This window comes from Bos mutus, chromosome 7 (genome assembly GCF_027580195.1).
Source record: "Bos mutus isolate GX-2022 chromosome 7, NWIPB_WYAK_1.1, whole genome shotgun sequence".
In the NCBI taxonomy this organism is placed as follows: domain Eukaryota; kingdom Metazoa; phylum Chordata; class Mammalia; order Artiodactyla; family Bovidae; genus Bos; species Bos mutus.
This window is the reverse complement of record NC_091623.1, coordinates 48889534-48907584: the sequence shown is the minus strand read 5'-3', so window position 1 is coordinate 48907584 and position 18051 is coordinate 48889534. Positions and strand designations below refer to the sequence as shown.

General features: G+C 43.4%; 1 protein-coding gene across 15 annotated transcripts in view; it reads right to left on the bottom strand.

Moving 5' to 3' along the window:
- Positions 1–18051, bottom strand: part of ZNF454 (zinc finger protein 454) — a 54491-nt gene that overhangs the window by 18211 nt on the left and 18229 nt on the right. For 3 of the 15 annotated variants that reach the window (XM_070373469.1, XM_070373471.1, XM_070373472.1), the window contains 9 exons: positions 16763–16895; positions 16374–16463; positions 14966–15036; positions 13212–13287; positions 7918–8839; positions 7267–7568; positions 6916–7017; positions 4580–4706; positions 4089–4178 (listed from right to left, as the gene is read on the bottom strand). In XM_070373469.1, coding sequence (XP_070229570.1) covers positions 4089–4178; positions 4580–4706; positions 6916–6948 — 250 coding nt within the window. In that variant the 5' untranslated portion in view covers positions 6949–7017; positions 7267–7568; positions 7918–8839; ... (2 more) ...; positions 16374–16463; positions 16763–16895. The other 12 variants (XM_070373468.1, XM_070373463.1, XM_070373467.1 and 9 more) reach the window with 10 other exon arrangements.

The following is an 18051-nucleotide window of genomic DNA, read 5'->3' as shown; positions in this document are numbered from 1 at the left end:
ATTAGATTCCTGAATATCTCCTACAAGCAAATAAGATAAACTGTAAAAGAAAAGTGGAGGAAGAATACGAATATTTCACAGAACACAAATAATCAACAAATGAAAAGATGTTCAATTCCACTAGGAAACAAGGAAGCGCCAATTAAAATCACAATGAGATAACATTTCTCAGGAAGTTTGGCAAGTTCCTGTTACTCTGGCAAGCAAGAGGAACTTGCATCAACTATTAGTATAATTAGGACCAATTAATTTAATCAGCAGTCTGGAACCATCTAGTACAGCTGAAAAAGTATATACTCTTAAACCCAGTATTTCTACACCTATGAATACACCTAAAGAAACTCCCAAACAAGGCCCAAATATTTAAGGAAGCATATACAAGAATATCCAGTCAGCAGTATTAAAAAAGCAGCAAAAAGTCTGGAAACAACCTACAGTCTGTCAACAAAACAGATTAAGGTATAGCCATTGAAGAAGTATCAAGTGCAGTTAAAAATGACTAAAGCTACACATCTCAACAAGGATTTTTAAAATGCAAGCTGTGAGACTTCCAGTGGTTAAGACTTTGACCTTCCAATGCAGGTGGCTCGGGTTTGAGCCCTGGTGGGAGAACTAAGATCCCCATACGATATGGCTTGGCCAAAAAGTTTAAAAAAAAAAATCAAGCTGTGGAAAGGTATCTATAGTACAATACATATACATCAAGCTTTAAAGCATGTAAAGCTAAACAACATTGCTCAGAGCTATGGATAAATGTAGGCTTCCCGGGTGGCGCCAGTGGTAAAGAATCCTCCTGCCAACGCAGGAAACACAAGAGATGCAGGTTCGATCCCTGGGTCGGGTTTGATCCCCTGGAGTATGAAGTGGCAACCCACTCCAGTATTCTTGCCTGGAGAATACCATGGACAGAGGAGCCTGGTGGGCTACAGTCCATGGTTTCACAAAGAGCTGGACACAACTGAAGTGACTTGGCATGCATGCATGGATGGATAAATATGGTGAAGGGCATGAAGAGCCAGCACTGGAGCTAATGTAAAATTCAAGCTAGGGGCTCTCTGGTATGAAAGGAGGAAGATTCGATGAGGATGGACATATCAAACTTCACAGGTGCAGCTGTGTTCTGTTTCTTAAGCTGGACCATGGAGTATGGGGGCTGTTTGCCTATTCTTCAGACTGTTCAAAATACACCAGTATTTTTGGGCTTTCCTTGTGGCTCAGCTGGTAAAGAATCTGTCCACAATGTGGGAGACCTGGGCTTGATCCCTGGGTTGGGAAGATCCCCTGGAGAAGGGTAAGGCTACCCACTCCAGTGTTCTGGCCTGGAGAATTCCATGGACTATAGGGTCGCAAACAGTTGGACATGACTGAGCAACTTTTATTTTCATGCAGTGTGGGGGCTGTTTACCTATTTTTCAGGCTGTTCAAAATAGTACATGTTCTGTTCTGTAGACAGGATTACAGTATCAAAATACATCTGTCTGAAGTTAAAAAAAAAAAAAGGAAATGATAATGCTAAGTGTTAAAATAAAATAATAGAATGAAAGAGAAATAAGAGCTAATTCTCTACAAAATGTCTCAACAAATTTTAGAGAAAAAAATGCAGATAAAAATGAGAAAGAGGATATAATATAAAATGTTAAAATTATAGATGAATACCATGCACAGTTGTAAATGAATACATTTTATAGCTCAAAAAAAGGTAATACATTTTATAGCTCAAAAAGGTAAATGAATACATTTTATAGCTCAAAAAAAGGGCAAAATGTGCAATTGATATAACAAAAAGAAACAAAAGATATAAACAGATTAATAAATAAGGAAAAAATGTAAAAAGTTACTAGCAAACTACTTAAATTAAGGGATGAGGCAGTTTTCTTCAGGTTTACTAAGCGAACAATTTCTGTATAAGTAAAGCTATTTTGGAGAAGGGTGGAAAATGACACAGTTTGAGCAGCATGCTGGTTTAACCCACATCTTGCCTTGCATATGTTGAAATTAGGTAACCACACAGAAGCTTGTTTTTCTTTAAGTAGAGTTAATCATCTTTGCCTTACAGGTTGTTAAGGTTGAAATGGGGCAGCTAACACATCTCCAGAGATCACCCAGCAAGGTGCTGATCCACAAGGGCTCAAAAGTCAGCTCCCTGTGTGTACTAGCTCAAAGCCCAGGGAAGAGAAAAATTTTAAAGGAAAGCTACCAGAAGGACTTTTTCTTACTATGAAGAAAATTAAGTATCTGTCTAAACCAAGAGTGACTGATGCAACAACAGAAAAGTCATAGATAAACCTATTATCATTGTTCTATATGGTCTTTTAAGTTCTAGCCAGTAATTAAGAAGTGAAACAGAAAGAAGAAAACCTAAAACTAAAAATGATTCATTGAATAAGAAGAATAAGAACTGGAGAGTGACATGAGGGGAATAAATATTTGGAAATGACTACCACTTTCTTATAGCAGCAATTTGCAGTTGAAAAACAAAAGGAAAGAGGTTATATTAAAAAACAAAAATATAACTTTAACAAGAAATTGAAGGAACTTTATTGGGGTAATTCTCTGGTGGTCCAGTGGTCCAAGGTCTCTGCCCTTCCACTGCCGGGAGCCTGGGTTTGATCCCTGGTCAGGGAACTAGAATCCCACAAGCCTCATGGTGCAAAAAACAAACAAACAAACCCCAAAACCATATTAGGAGATCTAAAACAAGATTTCTTTCCGTGTCTGACTGGCTGACCACTAAACATCCTTCATGAATCAGCTCATGGTTTGCGGTGTTGAGGACATTCAGAAACAAGAGGTGCTGGAGCAGAGGTTTGTGAAATGCACCTGGGAAGGGCTGAATTATGATCCCCTGGATTTTCATGTCATTACTCACACCTGACTCTAAAATCCCTTCTAGGCATAAAAGTCCTCTTCAATCTCATAATTGCCCCACAGAAGTACAATAAAGAATTTGTGTCAATGATGAATAATGCAAGAATAAAAAGAATAAATGATGTTATTATGCCAGAGTACTGGGACAGTGGATTCATTTCTTTTAATTCCCACCCCATCTTTTTTTGTTATAACACTGCTTGTATAATACAGAGTGAAATACTAAAAATGCCTTAGTTTGGCTGTAATAAACATACAAACTCAGAACACTACTGAGGCAAGTTAAAAGATTTTGATAACTGAGTTTTGGAGTTCAGACATTTAAATTCTGTAACAGATTAGATCCTAGACATTCTAGGTAAAGTTATTTACTGTAGGATACAAAGTCCTCCCTACTTCATTGGGCTTCTGTGAAAAATCAATAACAAAAGGTTTTTAAAAATATTTCGCAGTTGGCAAAATGCTGGCAGAAAGTGAAAATGTTGTAATGTCTTGGATAATGCAATAGCTCTCTAGAGTATTCCCGGATTTGGGGAGAGGCACCCCTGCTCCTGCTCTTGAGCTGCCAGATCCAATGGGTTCCTCAAAACAAGTAACAGCTACTAAACTAGCGTGGTCTCTGTATCCCTAGGCAACAAGTCTTTGGCCCTTACTAGGTGCCAAGCACTTTGCTGGGTATGAGCAAAACAAAACATGCAATAAATCTGGCTATGCTTGTGTGGTACTTACAGCCCAGCGCAGCATCAGCAGAAGGTGGAGAATAGTACAATGCTGGGTGTAGGTACAGGTGGATGAACAAACATGGAGGTGGTGGAAGAAATCTGCCATGTCTGTCTGGAAGAGCTGCCTCAGTGGGCACAGTGACTGGCCCTGAGGGCCGGAAGCTGCACAGTTCTGTGTAACCCAGTGCTCTCCCTCCTCACTGGAGGAATCTGAGCAGAGACTGCATGCTCAGGTGCTCAGGGAACAACAGGACACACAAGCACAGTGCGTGGCACAGAGCTGCCCATCTATGCCAAACAGAGAAAGAAGGAAACTCACAGAAAGGATGGTCCGAGAGGCACAAACTGCCACAAGAAAGGAGTGCCAAACGCACATGGGGACAAATGTGGCACAAAGCCTTTAGGTGAATGTGAAGGGAAAGGTGCTGGTTTCTCAATCCACAGGCCCGGTGCACATGCTGAGTCGCTCCCAATGCCTCCCACATGCAGGATGCTTACCAAGACAGAAGCCTCCCAAGGAGTCCTCTGGCATCCACTCTTCCCCTTCTCCCAACTGGGAAAACATATCTGGTTTGGGTCCTAAGAGTCCTGTTTTTGAGGGAAAAAAAAAAGGGGGGGCCATATTTGTTCATACCAGAGATAAAATCACTGCAAGAATGAGACCTGGAACTTCCTGGAAAAGGTGACATGATAGGGGCCCAGGGTAGAGGAGAGTTCCCAGGAGGAGGAAAAGAAGGTTCAGGGGTGACAAAGCCAATCTGTTCCTGTCCTTCTCCCTGCTAGAAGGGAGGGAGGATTTGACTTCTAGTCGCCTTTGAGACATCTGCACTTAGACTCCAAAGAGCCCTGTGCCCAGGACACAAAGGAGAGGCACAGACATAACATCCTTAGAACAGCTCACTCCCAATCCAAGCTGCTGTATGGAACCAGTTCAAGGATTCCCAAGAAACCTCCCATTTGAAGATGAGCCTCCAGAGGCTCCCACTTACCCAGGGACACCAGGTTGCTGTAGTTCTCGAGCATGACATCCCTGTACAGGGCCCTCTGGGCCGGACTCAGCTGCGCCCACTCGTCCTGGGTGAAAAGCACGGCCACATCCTTGAAGGTCACTGATTCCTGTAAGGGCAAACCCATTCCCGTTGACTGGGGGCTTCTCCCTTATGTGGCTCTCTGGGAAAGGCTTCAGCCAGGAGCTGGCTGAGACCTGCGGGACTGTTAGCACAGAGGGAGCTGGTTTTCTGTGAGAGGGGAAGCATTTCCTCAGGGTCTCTAAGGGTCGAGCTTTTATCAGACTTTGTTTCCCACTCTGAAGAAAAGTAGCTGCTCATTTTGTCCAAAACATTTTCTCCCATCTCCATCAAACTGCCACAGCCCTGCCTGTATCCCCATCACTATGACCAATCATACCAGGTCTTGGCTTCAGTATTACATCTTCAGCACCCCTCCTCAACTGTTCCCATATCATCTATGCAGGGTCATTCAAGCACTGCCTCACTTTACTGAGTTCTGGTTTACTTTCTATTTCCCCCACTGGACTGTTAACTCCAAGAAGCTACGGACCATTTCTACTTCTCCTTGTCTTGCCATCATGTCTTCTAGAGCATGGCCCATGTACCCAGCACCCATTATATATGTATTACTCAGCAACTCCTGTTTTTCTTCAGCTGTTCACCTGCTCACCCTCAATACACACATACCATTCCCATGAAACAGTCCTTCTGAACAATGTGACCTTATTCCCTCTGATCACAACTCAACCCTTCTGTGGAAACTCTGAACAAGAGGCCAAGGGAGCTAGTGCGCACTGAGAAAGAAGAGTTAAGTGGAGGTCCAGAGAAGAAAGCGAAGGGTCCAAGAAAAAGGACTCTCAGATTATTCTAGACCTTCCCTGCAGAGCTGAAGTACAGCTGCATTTTCGCCTTGACTTTGGGTGATACCCAGTATCCTTCCAATAAAGGCCTGCTTTTACTTAGTCTGAATTGGGTCTCTGTTACCTGTACCCAGAGCCTTGCACAAAGCAGGCTGAACCAAGGAACACTTGTTTGACTGAATCCATGAACCAATCTGTCAAGACCATTGTTCACCTTTGTATCCCAGGCACGGGACATAATATTTGGCACATTTTACACCCCTAACACAGGTTTTTTGAAAGGCAACCAAAAGTATAGCAGCCTGTAAACCCAAGACAATTGTGTGACACCAAAAATGAATTTGAGGAAAAGTCCAGGGAAGGGAAATATCACAGTGGACTGGCACCGTGAAGAAAGGTTTCAAAGGAAAACCGGTGCTTGAGATGGGCTCTAAAGGACAAGCTAGAAATCAAGGAGAAGGCTGAACAACCAATAAGCTGGGACTGGGTTGACACAGTACTTTCAGTCAGCGGCTCAACTCTTCCAGTGACTTCTGCCACAGATTCCTTCCCTGGACAGGTTTACATGTGAATGAATTAGAACAAATTCACCAAATTCATCAGAATTTATACACTCAAATGAATGCTGTCTCCTTCAAAGTGGAGTCCATATCCTTATTCTAAAAAAGCTAGCACTGCTGAAAGTTTTTTAATAATTTATTGAAATTGAAAACATACCATTTGAAAGACTTCACTGGTAACCAACATTCCTCTGAAGTAAAAAACCAAATATCATTGGAAAAAAACTGCTACTGTTGCTAAGTCGCTTCAGTCGTGTCTGACTCTGTGCGACTCCATAGACAGCAGCCCACCAGGCTCCCCTGTCCCTGGGATTCTCCAGGCAAGAACACTGGAGTGGGTTGCCATTTCCTTCTCTAATGCATGAAAGTGAAAAGTGAAAGTGAAGTCGCTCAGTCGCGTCCGACTCTTAGAGACCCCATGGACTGCAGCCTACCAGGCTCCTCCATGGGATTTTTCAGGCAAGAGTTCTGGAGTGGGGTGCCATTACCTTCTCCGTTGGAAAAAAAGTGTCCAGTAAATCCTACCTTCCTAAAAAAGCATTCCAATTTCACTCTTCTGTCACTGTGTTAGGCATTGCCTTTATCACTTTAGACCCTTAATTTTAGTTGCTAGTGGAAAGAGCGCAGGTTTCCACTCTGGACCAATCTGGGTTTCATGTCCAGTTGTGTCTTTTATATGACCTTTAGCAAGTTCCTGAGCTCTGACAACCACCAGAATGAACCCAGCAAGCGGGGTAGAAAGCATGGGAAAGGAAGCAAGTGGGTCAGGCTCCTGAGTGAGATGGACTGGGAGAAAAGCTTCTGGTGAGGAGAGAAACATGCCCACCCTCTTCAACCATTACATTCAAATCTAAGGCCATTTAGAGGGGGAAGCCCACAGTGAACCCTCACTCACCCGGACCATGGCGGGCAGGCACCTGACTGCCATTCCTTCTTCTCTGATGAGCCTTTTTAGAGACAAGCAGAGTGGAAATCCTCAGGCTGGAAACACCTTCTACTGTTCATGAGGAGAGGACTGGGTCAAAAGATATCACACAGCAGTCCAAAGGAGGGCTTTGAGCATTCACACCCTGGGAATCCGCTAATACCCCAAACAGTGAATTCTTAGTCCCTGTTTGCTCCCAATCCTCTCTCCTCTTCGGGGATATTTCTGCTGGCCTCCACTGTAAAGGGAATAGCTCATCTTGCTGCTACTCCCACCCCCCCATCAATTTCCCCCTAACAATATGAGTCAAATTCTCAGTACCTTTCCTTCTGTATCTTGACTTTTCCTTGAAAAAAGCATCCTCCAGCCCGATTTCACACTTTTTACACACCCTCTGGCCTTTTGCCCTTAAATTATGCTGAGAGATCTCAAGAAACGTGTGACTCCTGCCTGGACACCTGCCTAATCCTGGGAGGGGAGTAGAGGAAGTAGGGAAGGAGGGTCGTCTTCTTTCTCCTCAAAAAAAGAAGCTAAGAAGGCTGCATCTTCACTGTCGAGACGTCTCTCAGGCTATGCTGTTCTCTAGCCTCAGGCCTCCTTCTCTGGGACCCGGTTTGGGTGACCTGGAGAGAAAAGGTGGGCGAGAAGCAGTGTATCTGTGGGGGTCGGGTGGGGGTGTTGGACGCAACTTATTTTAATCGTACAACCCACCCACCGGCCCTCTGCCTCTCAGCTAAGTCCCTTGGGGAGCTGCTGCAGTGGTTGCGCCGCTGCAGACCCGGCCTCAGCGAGTTCCAGATACAGGGAGCTGAACCACACCAGGAGCATCTACCACCGAGCGTAAACGGGATTACCGGAGTTGGTTCCAAATCACAAGCCAGTGACCCTGACCGTATCTTTCTCCACATGCACCCGCGGATTCGGACCCTAAACCCGAGCCCACACTTGGCCTTTTTGTCTTTGGAATCTAACCTTGGCCATACATCCAGGGAAGTTTGGGGCGTCAGATCAGCGCCCTTCAGAACGGACCACTACCCAGACCGACTCGGTTTTCAGCCGCCCTTCCCACCAGCTCCACCACCCCAAGGCTGCTCCCGCTCTCCCGATACGGCTTTGGCCACCGTGCCTAGTCACCGCTGGGTTGCCCTTCGAGGAGCCTCTGCCAGCGGTGAGATCCACACCGCCACATCGCAGGCAGAACACAATGAGCTGGGCTGCAGTCGGAGTCGGAACTGCGCTTGCGCGTTGCCGAGGGACCTGCTCCGCCGGATTCTCACCGGTCCGAGAGCTGCCGCGCTCCTGCTTCGCAGACTCCACTTCCCAGAAGGCATATCGGCAGCAAGCGCCGGCCTCCGCGCGGGGCGGAGAAAGTGACGTTGCGCGCCTGCGCAGGTAGCCCCCCGCCCTCCGCCCCGAGCCCGGGCCAGAGAGGGTTCGGTGTCGAAACTACATTTCCCAGGGACTCGCCTGGTGGTCACGGTTCCCCAGGCAGGTGACCCCCCAACACGCTGATCTTCACGTGCGGATTTGGTTCCGTTCTGGTCAGCATGACGAAGACAGACACCAGCGAAAAGTTGACAAAGGGATACGGGAGGTCATGCCGGGCGAGCGGCGCCTGATCCGACGAGGAGAGCGGAACCGGGACGCGCCTCAAGTTCTCAGTAGGAGACAAGTCGAAAAGGAGCGTTCCCGAGTGAAGAACCGCGCGATTACTAGCGAAGGCAGTGGGGCCGTGCTTCGGCCACGGGAACGCTAAAGATGCTAACAGTGGGTCCTGGTGTTTGGGCCGGAGCGTGGTTCGGGCGAAGAGTGGGACGCGGGAACCAGGTCGACAGAGGTGCGGGCAGATGACTGAGGAGGCTGCTGTGGTAGTTCAGGACTCAGCGGATGCTGGCTGGGAACAGAATGGTGGCCACAGGACAGAGGGCATGGTGCGAGAAACGTCCACGAGGTAGAATAAATTTGGTTCTCCACGTCTTAGCAAGGAGCCCTGATGCCAAGGAGTTTGTATTGTACAATTGGGTGCTGTTTAGAGAGATGGTATTTATTTTTGTGGACAGTATCTTGCGGAGGCGGGCAAGGATGAGATAAAGTATAGAAAACTCCAACTGGAAATATTTAGTTGCCTTTGAATATGTATTTTCTGGGAGCTCGGAAAGTAAACATGAAAGGGTTTTATCTCCCCCCAACTCCACCCCGCCAAAAAAAAGTCAATAATGAGACCTGAGATGTGTCAATTAGGGAACTGTTGGCCACATCTTAGAAAGCAGTGTTTACTTATGGCATTCTGTTTTCGTTTTTACTATTTCATTCTGTAGACACCTTTGGAGTGTCCGCTTGTGTCAGGCACTGTTCTAAGGACCGGAGAAACAGTGAAACCGTGGCATGCTGCAGTACATGGGGTAGCAAAGAGACGCGACTGAGCGACTGAACAACAGCACTGTTGCAGGCTGAATTCTACTAGAGGTAGTACTCAATAAACAAAATATTTTATTAGGTAGTGATGACACACTGAAGGACTGATGCGGAAGCTCCAATACTTTGGCCACCTGATGCAGAGAACTAACTCATTGGAATGATGCTGGGAAAGACTGAAGGCAGGAGAAGGGGACAACGGAGGATGAGATGGTTGGATGGCATCACCGACTCCATGGACGTGAGTTTGAGCAAGCTCCGGGAGTTGGTGATGGACAGGGAAGGCTGGCGTGCTGCAGTCCCTGGGGTTGCAAAGAGCCGGTCACTACTGAGTGACTGAACTGAACGGATGACACACTTAGGCTGTTAGGTTTAGAGTGTGACTGGGTGGGGAAGTGGGGATTATTTTAAGTAGTACTTTGAGTTCTCTTTGAGGAGGTAACATTTGAGCAGAGATCTGAATGCAGTAAGGAAGGAAAACATGTGAATATTGGGAAGAGAACAGAAATGCTGACCAGAGATAGAGGCGTTGTTGGTGAGTCTGTGGTTTAAGAAGGCCACTATGACAGGAGAGGGCAGTCAACAACGGAGAGCGGGAGAGGAGATTAGAAGGGACTAGAGGGCTTGAAGGCCATGGTAAAAAGTTTGGGTTTATTCTATACGTTATAGGAAACCATCAAAGGGGTTTAAGCAAAAGAGTGGTGTGGCTGAATACATTTTGACAGAATCAGTGGTCTGCTTTGGGGAGAAAAGGCTGTGGTGGGGCTAGAGCTAATACAGGGAAAGCAGTTAGAAGGCTGTTACAGCAGTGGGGTAATAGGAGGAGGAGAGAGCCTCCTACAATTATATAACCTTCCTACAAGGTATTTGCTTTGAGAGCCCAAGATAATTGAGATAATTAAAGGCTCTGGATGCCATGCTAACAAGTTTGGATATTGTTCATATATATGAAAATGATAATATTTATTTAGCACTAATATGTGTTGGGCACTAAGCATTTTACATTAGTACTGAATGTAATCCAAAGCTATAAGGTCTGCACTGTTAACAAATAAGAAAATTGAGACAGCGATACATTAAGTGCCTTGCCCAGGGTCTCATGTCTAGGGACCAGGAATCCTGCCCCTGCTGGGAAGAAAGGTGCAGGAGTTTCCGCTTTCCTTGTTGCCCAGGATGGCTGAGCACTGACATATGAGGACCCAAAGCTTCCAAAACTCCTGAAAAAGTGAAACCTTCATTTATCTGACCCATTTCTCCTGCTGCTCCCTCTAAAGGTTAACATTTTACCAATTTGGGGTTATCACATCCATCTTATAGGCTTTAGTACATTTTATTCTTCCTCTCCTCCTCCTCCTCTGCCTCCCTTTGAGCCTTTAATTTTGCTACTTTTTCATTTTTCATCTATTTTCTGCCTCTCTGCTTCCTTCTTCCCTTCATTTCTATCTTTTGAGATCAGGTGGGGAACAAGAAAAACAAATATATGAAGGGAAAGGAAGAAGCTGGTGTAAGGGAGAGACATTATTTAAAATCTAAGTTTCTGAGGTTATAATTAATTCAGTGTTTCATTCCCCCTTAGTCCTTGCCTTTTTTTTTTTTTTTAAAACTCTGCAGAGGTCCTGTAGCCCATAGAGATCAAAATGATGTAGTTCCAAACACTCAAGAGTCCATGGGAAACCTCCATTGCTATCCAGAAATATCTTCTGTACCCACTGTTTCTTGTTCACCCCTCTCCCAGTGGAAAGTTTCCTTCCTCCTGTTGAAAAAGATCCCTGTGGCCTCTGCCTCTGTCCTAGATCTGATTTCCCCACTTTGAACTGCACAGTCCCTCCTCTCTGCACTTTCAGGCTCTCCCATGCAGTGATAAACATGCTCAATTCTTCTGCCTTAAATCATACAAATGCTCCTGGCAGATTATTTGTTGGCTAAATCAACACCTTTCTCAATCCCCCCCTTTGCTTACCTAAACTCCACTATAGAGGCTGGAAGAGCTAAATATTTTTTTCTGACTCCTTTGCTCCTAGCCTCCATGCAACACAGCACCTATGGTCAATAAGATGTAATCAGAAGTCTGCTGAGGGCTTCTAGGAAAACCTTTTCTGATAAAAGGCACAGATGTTGCTGGTGCTACCCACCCCTTCTTCCTGCTTTGAATGCAGATATTTCACCTGAACTATGGGAGCCATCCTGTGACTTGATGAAAAAGTCATGACACTCAAGGCACTGAATTATTTTGCCTTTGAAACAATGCCAAGCACCTCCAGATTAGTTATGGGAGAAAAACAAATCCCTGTTTGCTTGCAAGCCATTGTTATTTGGGCTTTCTGTTATTTGTAGCCAAAAGCTTTCCCTCTCTCAACCACAGTCTCCCTCTAGTTACCTTCCTAAATCTCTCCTTTGTCAATCAAGCTATTAAGTCCTTTTCAACCTTTAACTCACTCTTCAACCCGCTAAAAATTAGAGATTATAAAAAACCAAAGGCCATTTTCTATTTTTACCTTACTGTAGCATTTGAAAATCTATCTCTATGCTAAAATTCTTTTACTTCTATGCCACCACCTTCTCCTGATTTTTCTGTTTTTCTTTTTTTTGCCTGTTTTTTCTCCTCAGCTTCTACTAATTTGACATCTCCCACTTGTGTGTGCTAATTCATGTCTGACTCTTTATGACCCCATGGACTGTAGCCCACCAGGTTCCTCAGTCCATGGGGATTCTCCAGGCAAGAATACTGAAGTGGGTTGCCGTGCCGTCCTCCAGGGGATCTTTCCAACCCAGGGATCAAACTCAGGTCTCCCTCATTGCAGGTGGATTCTTTAACAGCTGAGCTACCAGCAAAGCTTCTTAGTTTAGCCTTCCACTTACTGCATTTAAAGATAGTACTCCCAGAATCCCCTTTTATCACCACCCTTCTACTTATTCAACTGCCTATCAGTAATCTTCATTTGGATACTACTCACTCATAAAATGCCCCCAGACCAAACTCATCATTGCCCCACAAAATCAGTCAACTTTTTGTGTTAATTATGGCAGCCATCCACCTAAATAAATCTGAGTGCTCACACTTAATTACCACTATACCTAGATCCTGCCTTATCATTGCTTGAATTCTTCCTTTTCTCTCCCATCCCACTGCTAGTTTCTTAGTTTAGCCCTAGGAAAACAAAGACTATCTTTTTCAGTTTGATTTCCTAATCATTTTTATCACCTATAAATGAAATTGCTTTAACTACTCTCATAACTATAGATCTATAAAATCTCTCCCTATGACTGTTTTGAATATTTTATGAGTTGTAAAGATTTTGTTAATAACATCAGATTTTCATGTCTGTTAGTGTTTAGCTTCCTCTCCTTACCACTTTGATAGTTAAGAGTACAATCCAAAGATGTGTTTAAATCCTATGTACTCTAAGACTATATTTGTTATATTGTTTTCTAAATAATTAGCTTATTAACAATAGTTTAATGACTGTTATTGGAGAATTAAAACAGCATGCTATTGTGTTAAGATCTGTACAATTATTCTGTCATCTGGTAGCAACCAGCCAATATTTCAGAGGAGAAAGTAAAAGGGTGTAGAGGAGGACATGAAACAATCATAGAAGTTGGTGGAGGTACAAAATTTTGACTGAACAGATTCAGGGAAACCAGATTGTGGAATAGGAGCATCTAGATAACATATATAAGATGGTGAAAAATCAAGGATTTTCAAGCATTCATTATATTTATGGGATTGTAGATTGTAGCGATCTTGGAGCCTTCTAAATCTAAAAATCCCTCATTTACCAAATAAGGACACTGGAACCTGGTGAAAGTAAGTGACTTGTCCAAGTTAGTAGCAGATCAGGACTACATACCAGGTCTTTGGGCTGTCCAGTTAAGCACTCTCACATTTTCTCTCCAGTGTGAAGTCTCTGATGTCCAAAGGAGAATCTGCAGTATAATACAATAGAACTTATCTTCAGCATGAATCCTCACTGCTTAGAACATTAGTTATTTAAACGTTCTGGTATAAAGTAAGTTTTACTTTCTGAATCAAGATTTCTCTCCACTTTTATGTGGTTTCTCTGCAGTGGTCTGTATTTTCTGACATGGTATATTATACAACTAAAAAATTACTGGGATCATTACATTTATTAGGTTTCTATATTACATGATTTATCTGATTACCACTGAAGAGTTAATCATGATGAAGGGTCCCATGTTTTCCTCACGTATGAGTTCTCTGATGCCGTGTAAGATTTGTACTCCGACTGAAGGCTTTTCCACATTCATTACACTGATAGGGTTTCTCTCCTGTATGAGTTCTCTGGTGCACTATAAGGGATGAATTCTTAATGAAGGCTTTTCCACACTGATCACATTCATAGGGCTTCTCACCAGTATGAATTCTTTGATGCTCAATAAGGTATGCACTCTGGCTGAAGGCCTTTCCACATTCATTGCATTCATAAGGCTTCTCTCCAGTATGAATAACCTGATGTACAGTAAGGGATGATCGCCCAGTGAAATGTTTTCCACATACCATACACTCATAAGGTTTCTCTCCAGTATGAATTCTCCGATGTTGAGTAAGAGATGAATTCTTACTGAAAGCTTTCCCACACTGATTACATTCAAAAGGTTTTACTCCAGAATGAAGTCTCTGATGCTCTATAAGGTATGTACTTTGGCTAAAGGATTTCCCACATTTGTTACATTTGTAGGGTTTTTCTCCAGTATGATTTCGCTGATGCAGGGTAAGAGCTGAGCTCTTACTAAAGGCTTTTCCACATTCACTACACTCATAGGGTTTTTCTCCAGTATGACTTCTCTGATGTACAGTAAGATGCATACTTTGACTGAAGGCTTTTCCACATTCATTACATTCATAGGGTTTTTCTCCTGTGTGAGTTCTTTGATGCACTGTGAGATTCATACTTTGGGTAAAAGCTTTACCACATTCATTACATTTGTAGGGTTTCTCTCCAGTATGAATCCTTTCATGTTGAATAAGGGATGAATTCTTGCGGAAAGCTTTTCCACACTCTTTACATTGATATGGTTTCTCTCCAGTATGAGTTCTTTGATGAACAGTAAGGTTCATGCTCTGACTGAAGGTTTTCCCACATTCATTACATTTGTAGGGTTTCTCTCCAGTATGAATTCTTTGATGTACAGTAAGTGAGGAACGTTCAATGAAGTGCTTCTCACATACATTACACTTATAGGGTTTCTCCCCCGTATGAATTCTCTGGTGCTTAAGAAGAGACGAACTCTGGCTGAAGGTTTTCCCACACTCATTACATTCATAGACTTTCTCTCCGGCAAATATTCTTTGAGTTTTAATTAATTCAGCATTTTGTTTAGTGTCTTTTCCATGTGAATTCCAGTTGTGAGGACTTTTCCCCACAGGAATAGTTTGTTGTATATCAATGATTGAACCCTGACTGGAGCATCTTTCAAGTTCATTACCTCCACATGTCCTTCGCTCAGTGAGGGTTTCCTTATGGGTAATGTGCACTTGGCCCAAATGTCTATCCTGGTTTTCCTGTTGCCCCTCTAACCAATTATCAGGTTCCCAGGTTTCCCCTAAAGAAGAATGCCAGAGACCTTCCCTTTCCATTATTACCCCATAAGATAAATCTTCAAGAACTTGGGCTTCGTAGTTGACTCTTTTGTTTCAAGTCTTGGTCTTCCAGTCTGAAAAAAATAAAAATTCAAAATTGTTTCTATACTAGATTGAAACCTGTATAAGATGGGAATAAGAGAATGCAACTGAGAATAACTATATGGCACATTTGAGAGCTTCCAAGGATGTCCCTATAATTAGGAAGAGAATTGGAAGGTAGGGAAAGAACAGTGAGCCACCGATAAATAACAGAGGAACTAGAAGCAGGTAAGCAGAGGAAGTGAGCCTATATGCGGGAGGGACAGATACTGAAATCACCAACTGTTGGACAAGGCTAAAAAAGGAAGATGGAACTAAGAGAAGATATACAGAGAAGTTGGGATTAGGAAGCCATAGCAGATTTACCAGCAGTTTCTTCTCTTCTGCAGGCTGCCTATAATTCTGATATTAAATCCTCATAAAACATAGTAGTGTGACACTGGAGGCAGACAAACTTGGGTTTAAACACTAGCTGTTAACACTTAGCATCTTAAGTACTTACTTGTTTCTCTGAATCTGAGTTTCACAGATATAAAATGAGGATGCAAATAATCTCATAAGGACTAAGTAAATTAATGTATATAAACTACCCTTAGGGTACATATTTGTCTGGAAGATAAAGTATCAGAACACACTTGAAACTTAAACTCTCAAGGGAGGATGGCACAATCTCAAAGAGCTCCTCCCTTCTGCCCAAGGAGCCTGTGATTTTCTCACTCTGTTTAGGGAAGAGAATCCTAAAGGGCCCTACCCTTTTCTAAATACCCATTCCTTGAAAATAAGAACTAGTGGTAGAGGCAGGTAGGGGAGAATCTGTTGAACTGCTTGAAATGGGGCAGGAGGAAAGGCCTTGTAACCACTCAGACTTTGTTTTCACTGATCCCATTTCTTATCCCAGATAAAATGGCCTGGAAGCAATGAGAGGCAGAGGACAGGAAACTACAGTCTGAGAATCCACTTGTCAGGTTGATCAAAATTACCAGAGCAGAAATAACAGTGAACCAAGAGATCAAAGGCCTATGGGCAGGAAGCTTTACTGTGAAAGCAAAGGATATGCATGAACTGGACTTTATCCTTCTAATCTGACCCAGTTACACAGAAGAAGAGAAAAAGTGGAAAGCCAAGCAGGGTCCACCTGTAAAACACACACACCACCAAGTAACCTCAAAGAAGGCCTATCCAGTCAAGTGTGAAGTACCAACAAGTGCTACCCAGTAACAACACAGAGGACATAGGGTATATATTCACACTGTTAGACAAATACAAACACACAGCAAATGGTACAGGTCTCAAGAGACTCAGGGACCTCTGAAGTGGTTTCTCCCCAAGGTGACACTCATAAAACAAGTATTTGCAGCCTGATCCTTACCTGGGGAGATGCACCCAGGATGTTCTTTTGTCATCAGGTTCAGTTCTCAACCCAGCTGAGAAATCACATTAGGTTTGGAAAGCTGATGTCCTGCTTAGGAAGAAAAACACTACATTTGAGTTCTGAACTGAGCATAAAAATCACTCCCAGCATGTCTTATCCCTTCCTTTTCAGGGCTTCTGGAAGTATGTGGCTTCTGAGATTTCCCATTTTTCCATTCTCTACAGAAAAGACCTTTCACCTTGAGAGGACACCAAGGAACTACCCTAAAATAATGTCCTGTAGTATCAGGATTTCAAGTACAAATTCAAAAATTCCAGAGGCTATACAAGCTGTCAGTGGTAGGAAAGATGGTAATAGGTAGGTTTTGAGTTACAAGAAGTCCTTACCCAGTGAAACCAGGTTCCTATAGTTTCTCAGCATCACTTCCCCATACAGGTTCCTCTGAGGAGAATCTAGATGGACCTGCTTCTCCCAGGTGAAGTCCACAGACACATCCTTGAATCCTGAAACTATAAATTCCTGCTTAAAAAAAATTATGCCAATAACACCTCTGAGGGAAGTAAAACAAAAATAACAAAAAACAAGCAGCATTAGACAGGATAGGATAAAGAGATCTGTGAGAGAAAATGTTACCTTCCAAAAGAAACTGAATATCTGCAACAGACATTATTATGAAACAATCAGGGACAGACATAAGGAGTAATAGGGAAAGACATTGAAGGCTGCTCTAGATTAGCAGTGGAGAAGAGTAGATAGTATTCTTGATTGTATCCTATTTACCCCACTGATGAAAGGATGGATTCCCCACCCTAAATAGCATAAGATGACCAAATATATGACACACAGCACTGGACAGAAGAGATTGACAGCAGTTATTAGTCACATATTCTCACAACCTGGGGGAGGACACGCCACACCATGCAAGAGCATTTGGTAGTCATACTCAGAAACAGTGAGCCAGCATGAGCTGTGGGAGGCAGGCTTTATACTAACAGGAGGGTGATGTGACCCTTGGCTACCATGGGAAGATATGATTGGCTTGTTTAAACATTTTCAAGCTGGTAGGAAGGTCAAAAACCATTAGGTTGAGGATTAGTACAAGTGTACCTGGCCAGACTGACGGGAGCCAGTTGGGTGGGGAGCCCTTCCCACTAGGTGGGAGCATATCCAGTGAGAGCAGGGGAACTCACAGCTAGGTCTCTGGAGCTCCCTAAGGCTCAAAGTTGTAGAGACAGCACATGGAACTTTAGGCTTTACAATAACTGGGTAGAAACTCCAGTTAATGGGGGGAAAGCATGTATAAATAGGATAAATCTAGAATGTGGCTGGTCTGTGAGACAACCAACAAAACACCCAGCTTGACTTGAAAATGGCATTTCAAACTTACAAGCCCATTTGGGCCTTGTTTTCCATCTCTTAGACGAGGAAATAAAACTGTAAGAAATCACTATGTTTGATAAGTGTGATGGTTAATTTCACATGTCAACTTGACTGGGCTAAGGTATGATCTGAGAGTTGGTAAAGCATTATTTCTGGGTATTTCTGTGAGAGTGCTCCCATTTGAATAGGTAGATTGAGTAACAAAAAGGTGGAAGGGCATCATCCACTCCACTGAGGGCCCACACAGAACAAAAAGGCTGAAGAAAGATGAATTTGCTCTCTCTGCTTGAGCAGA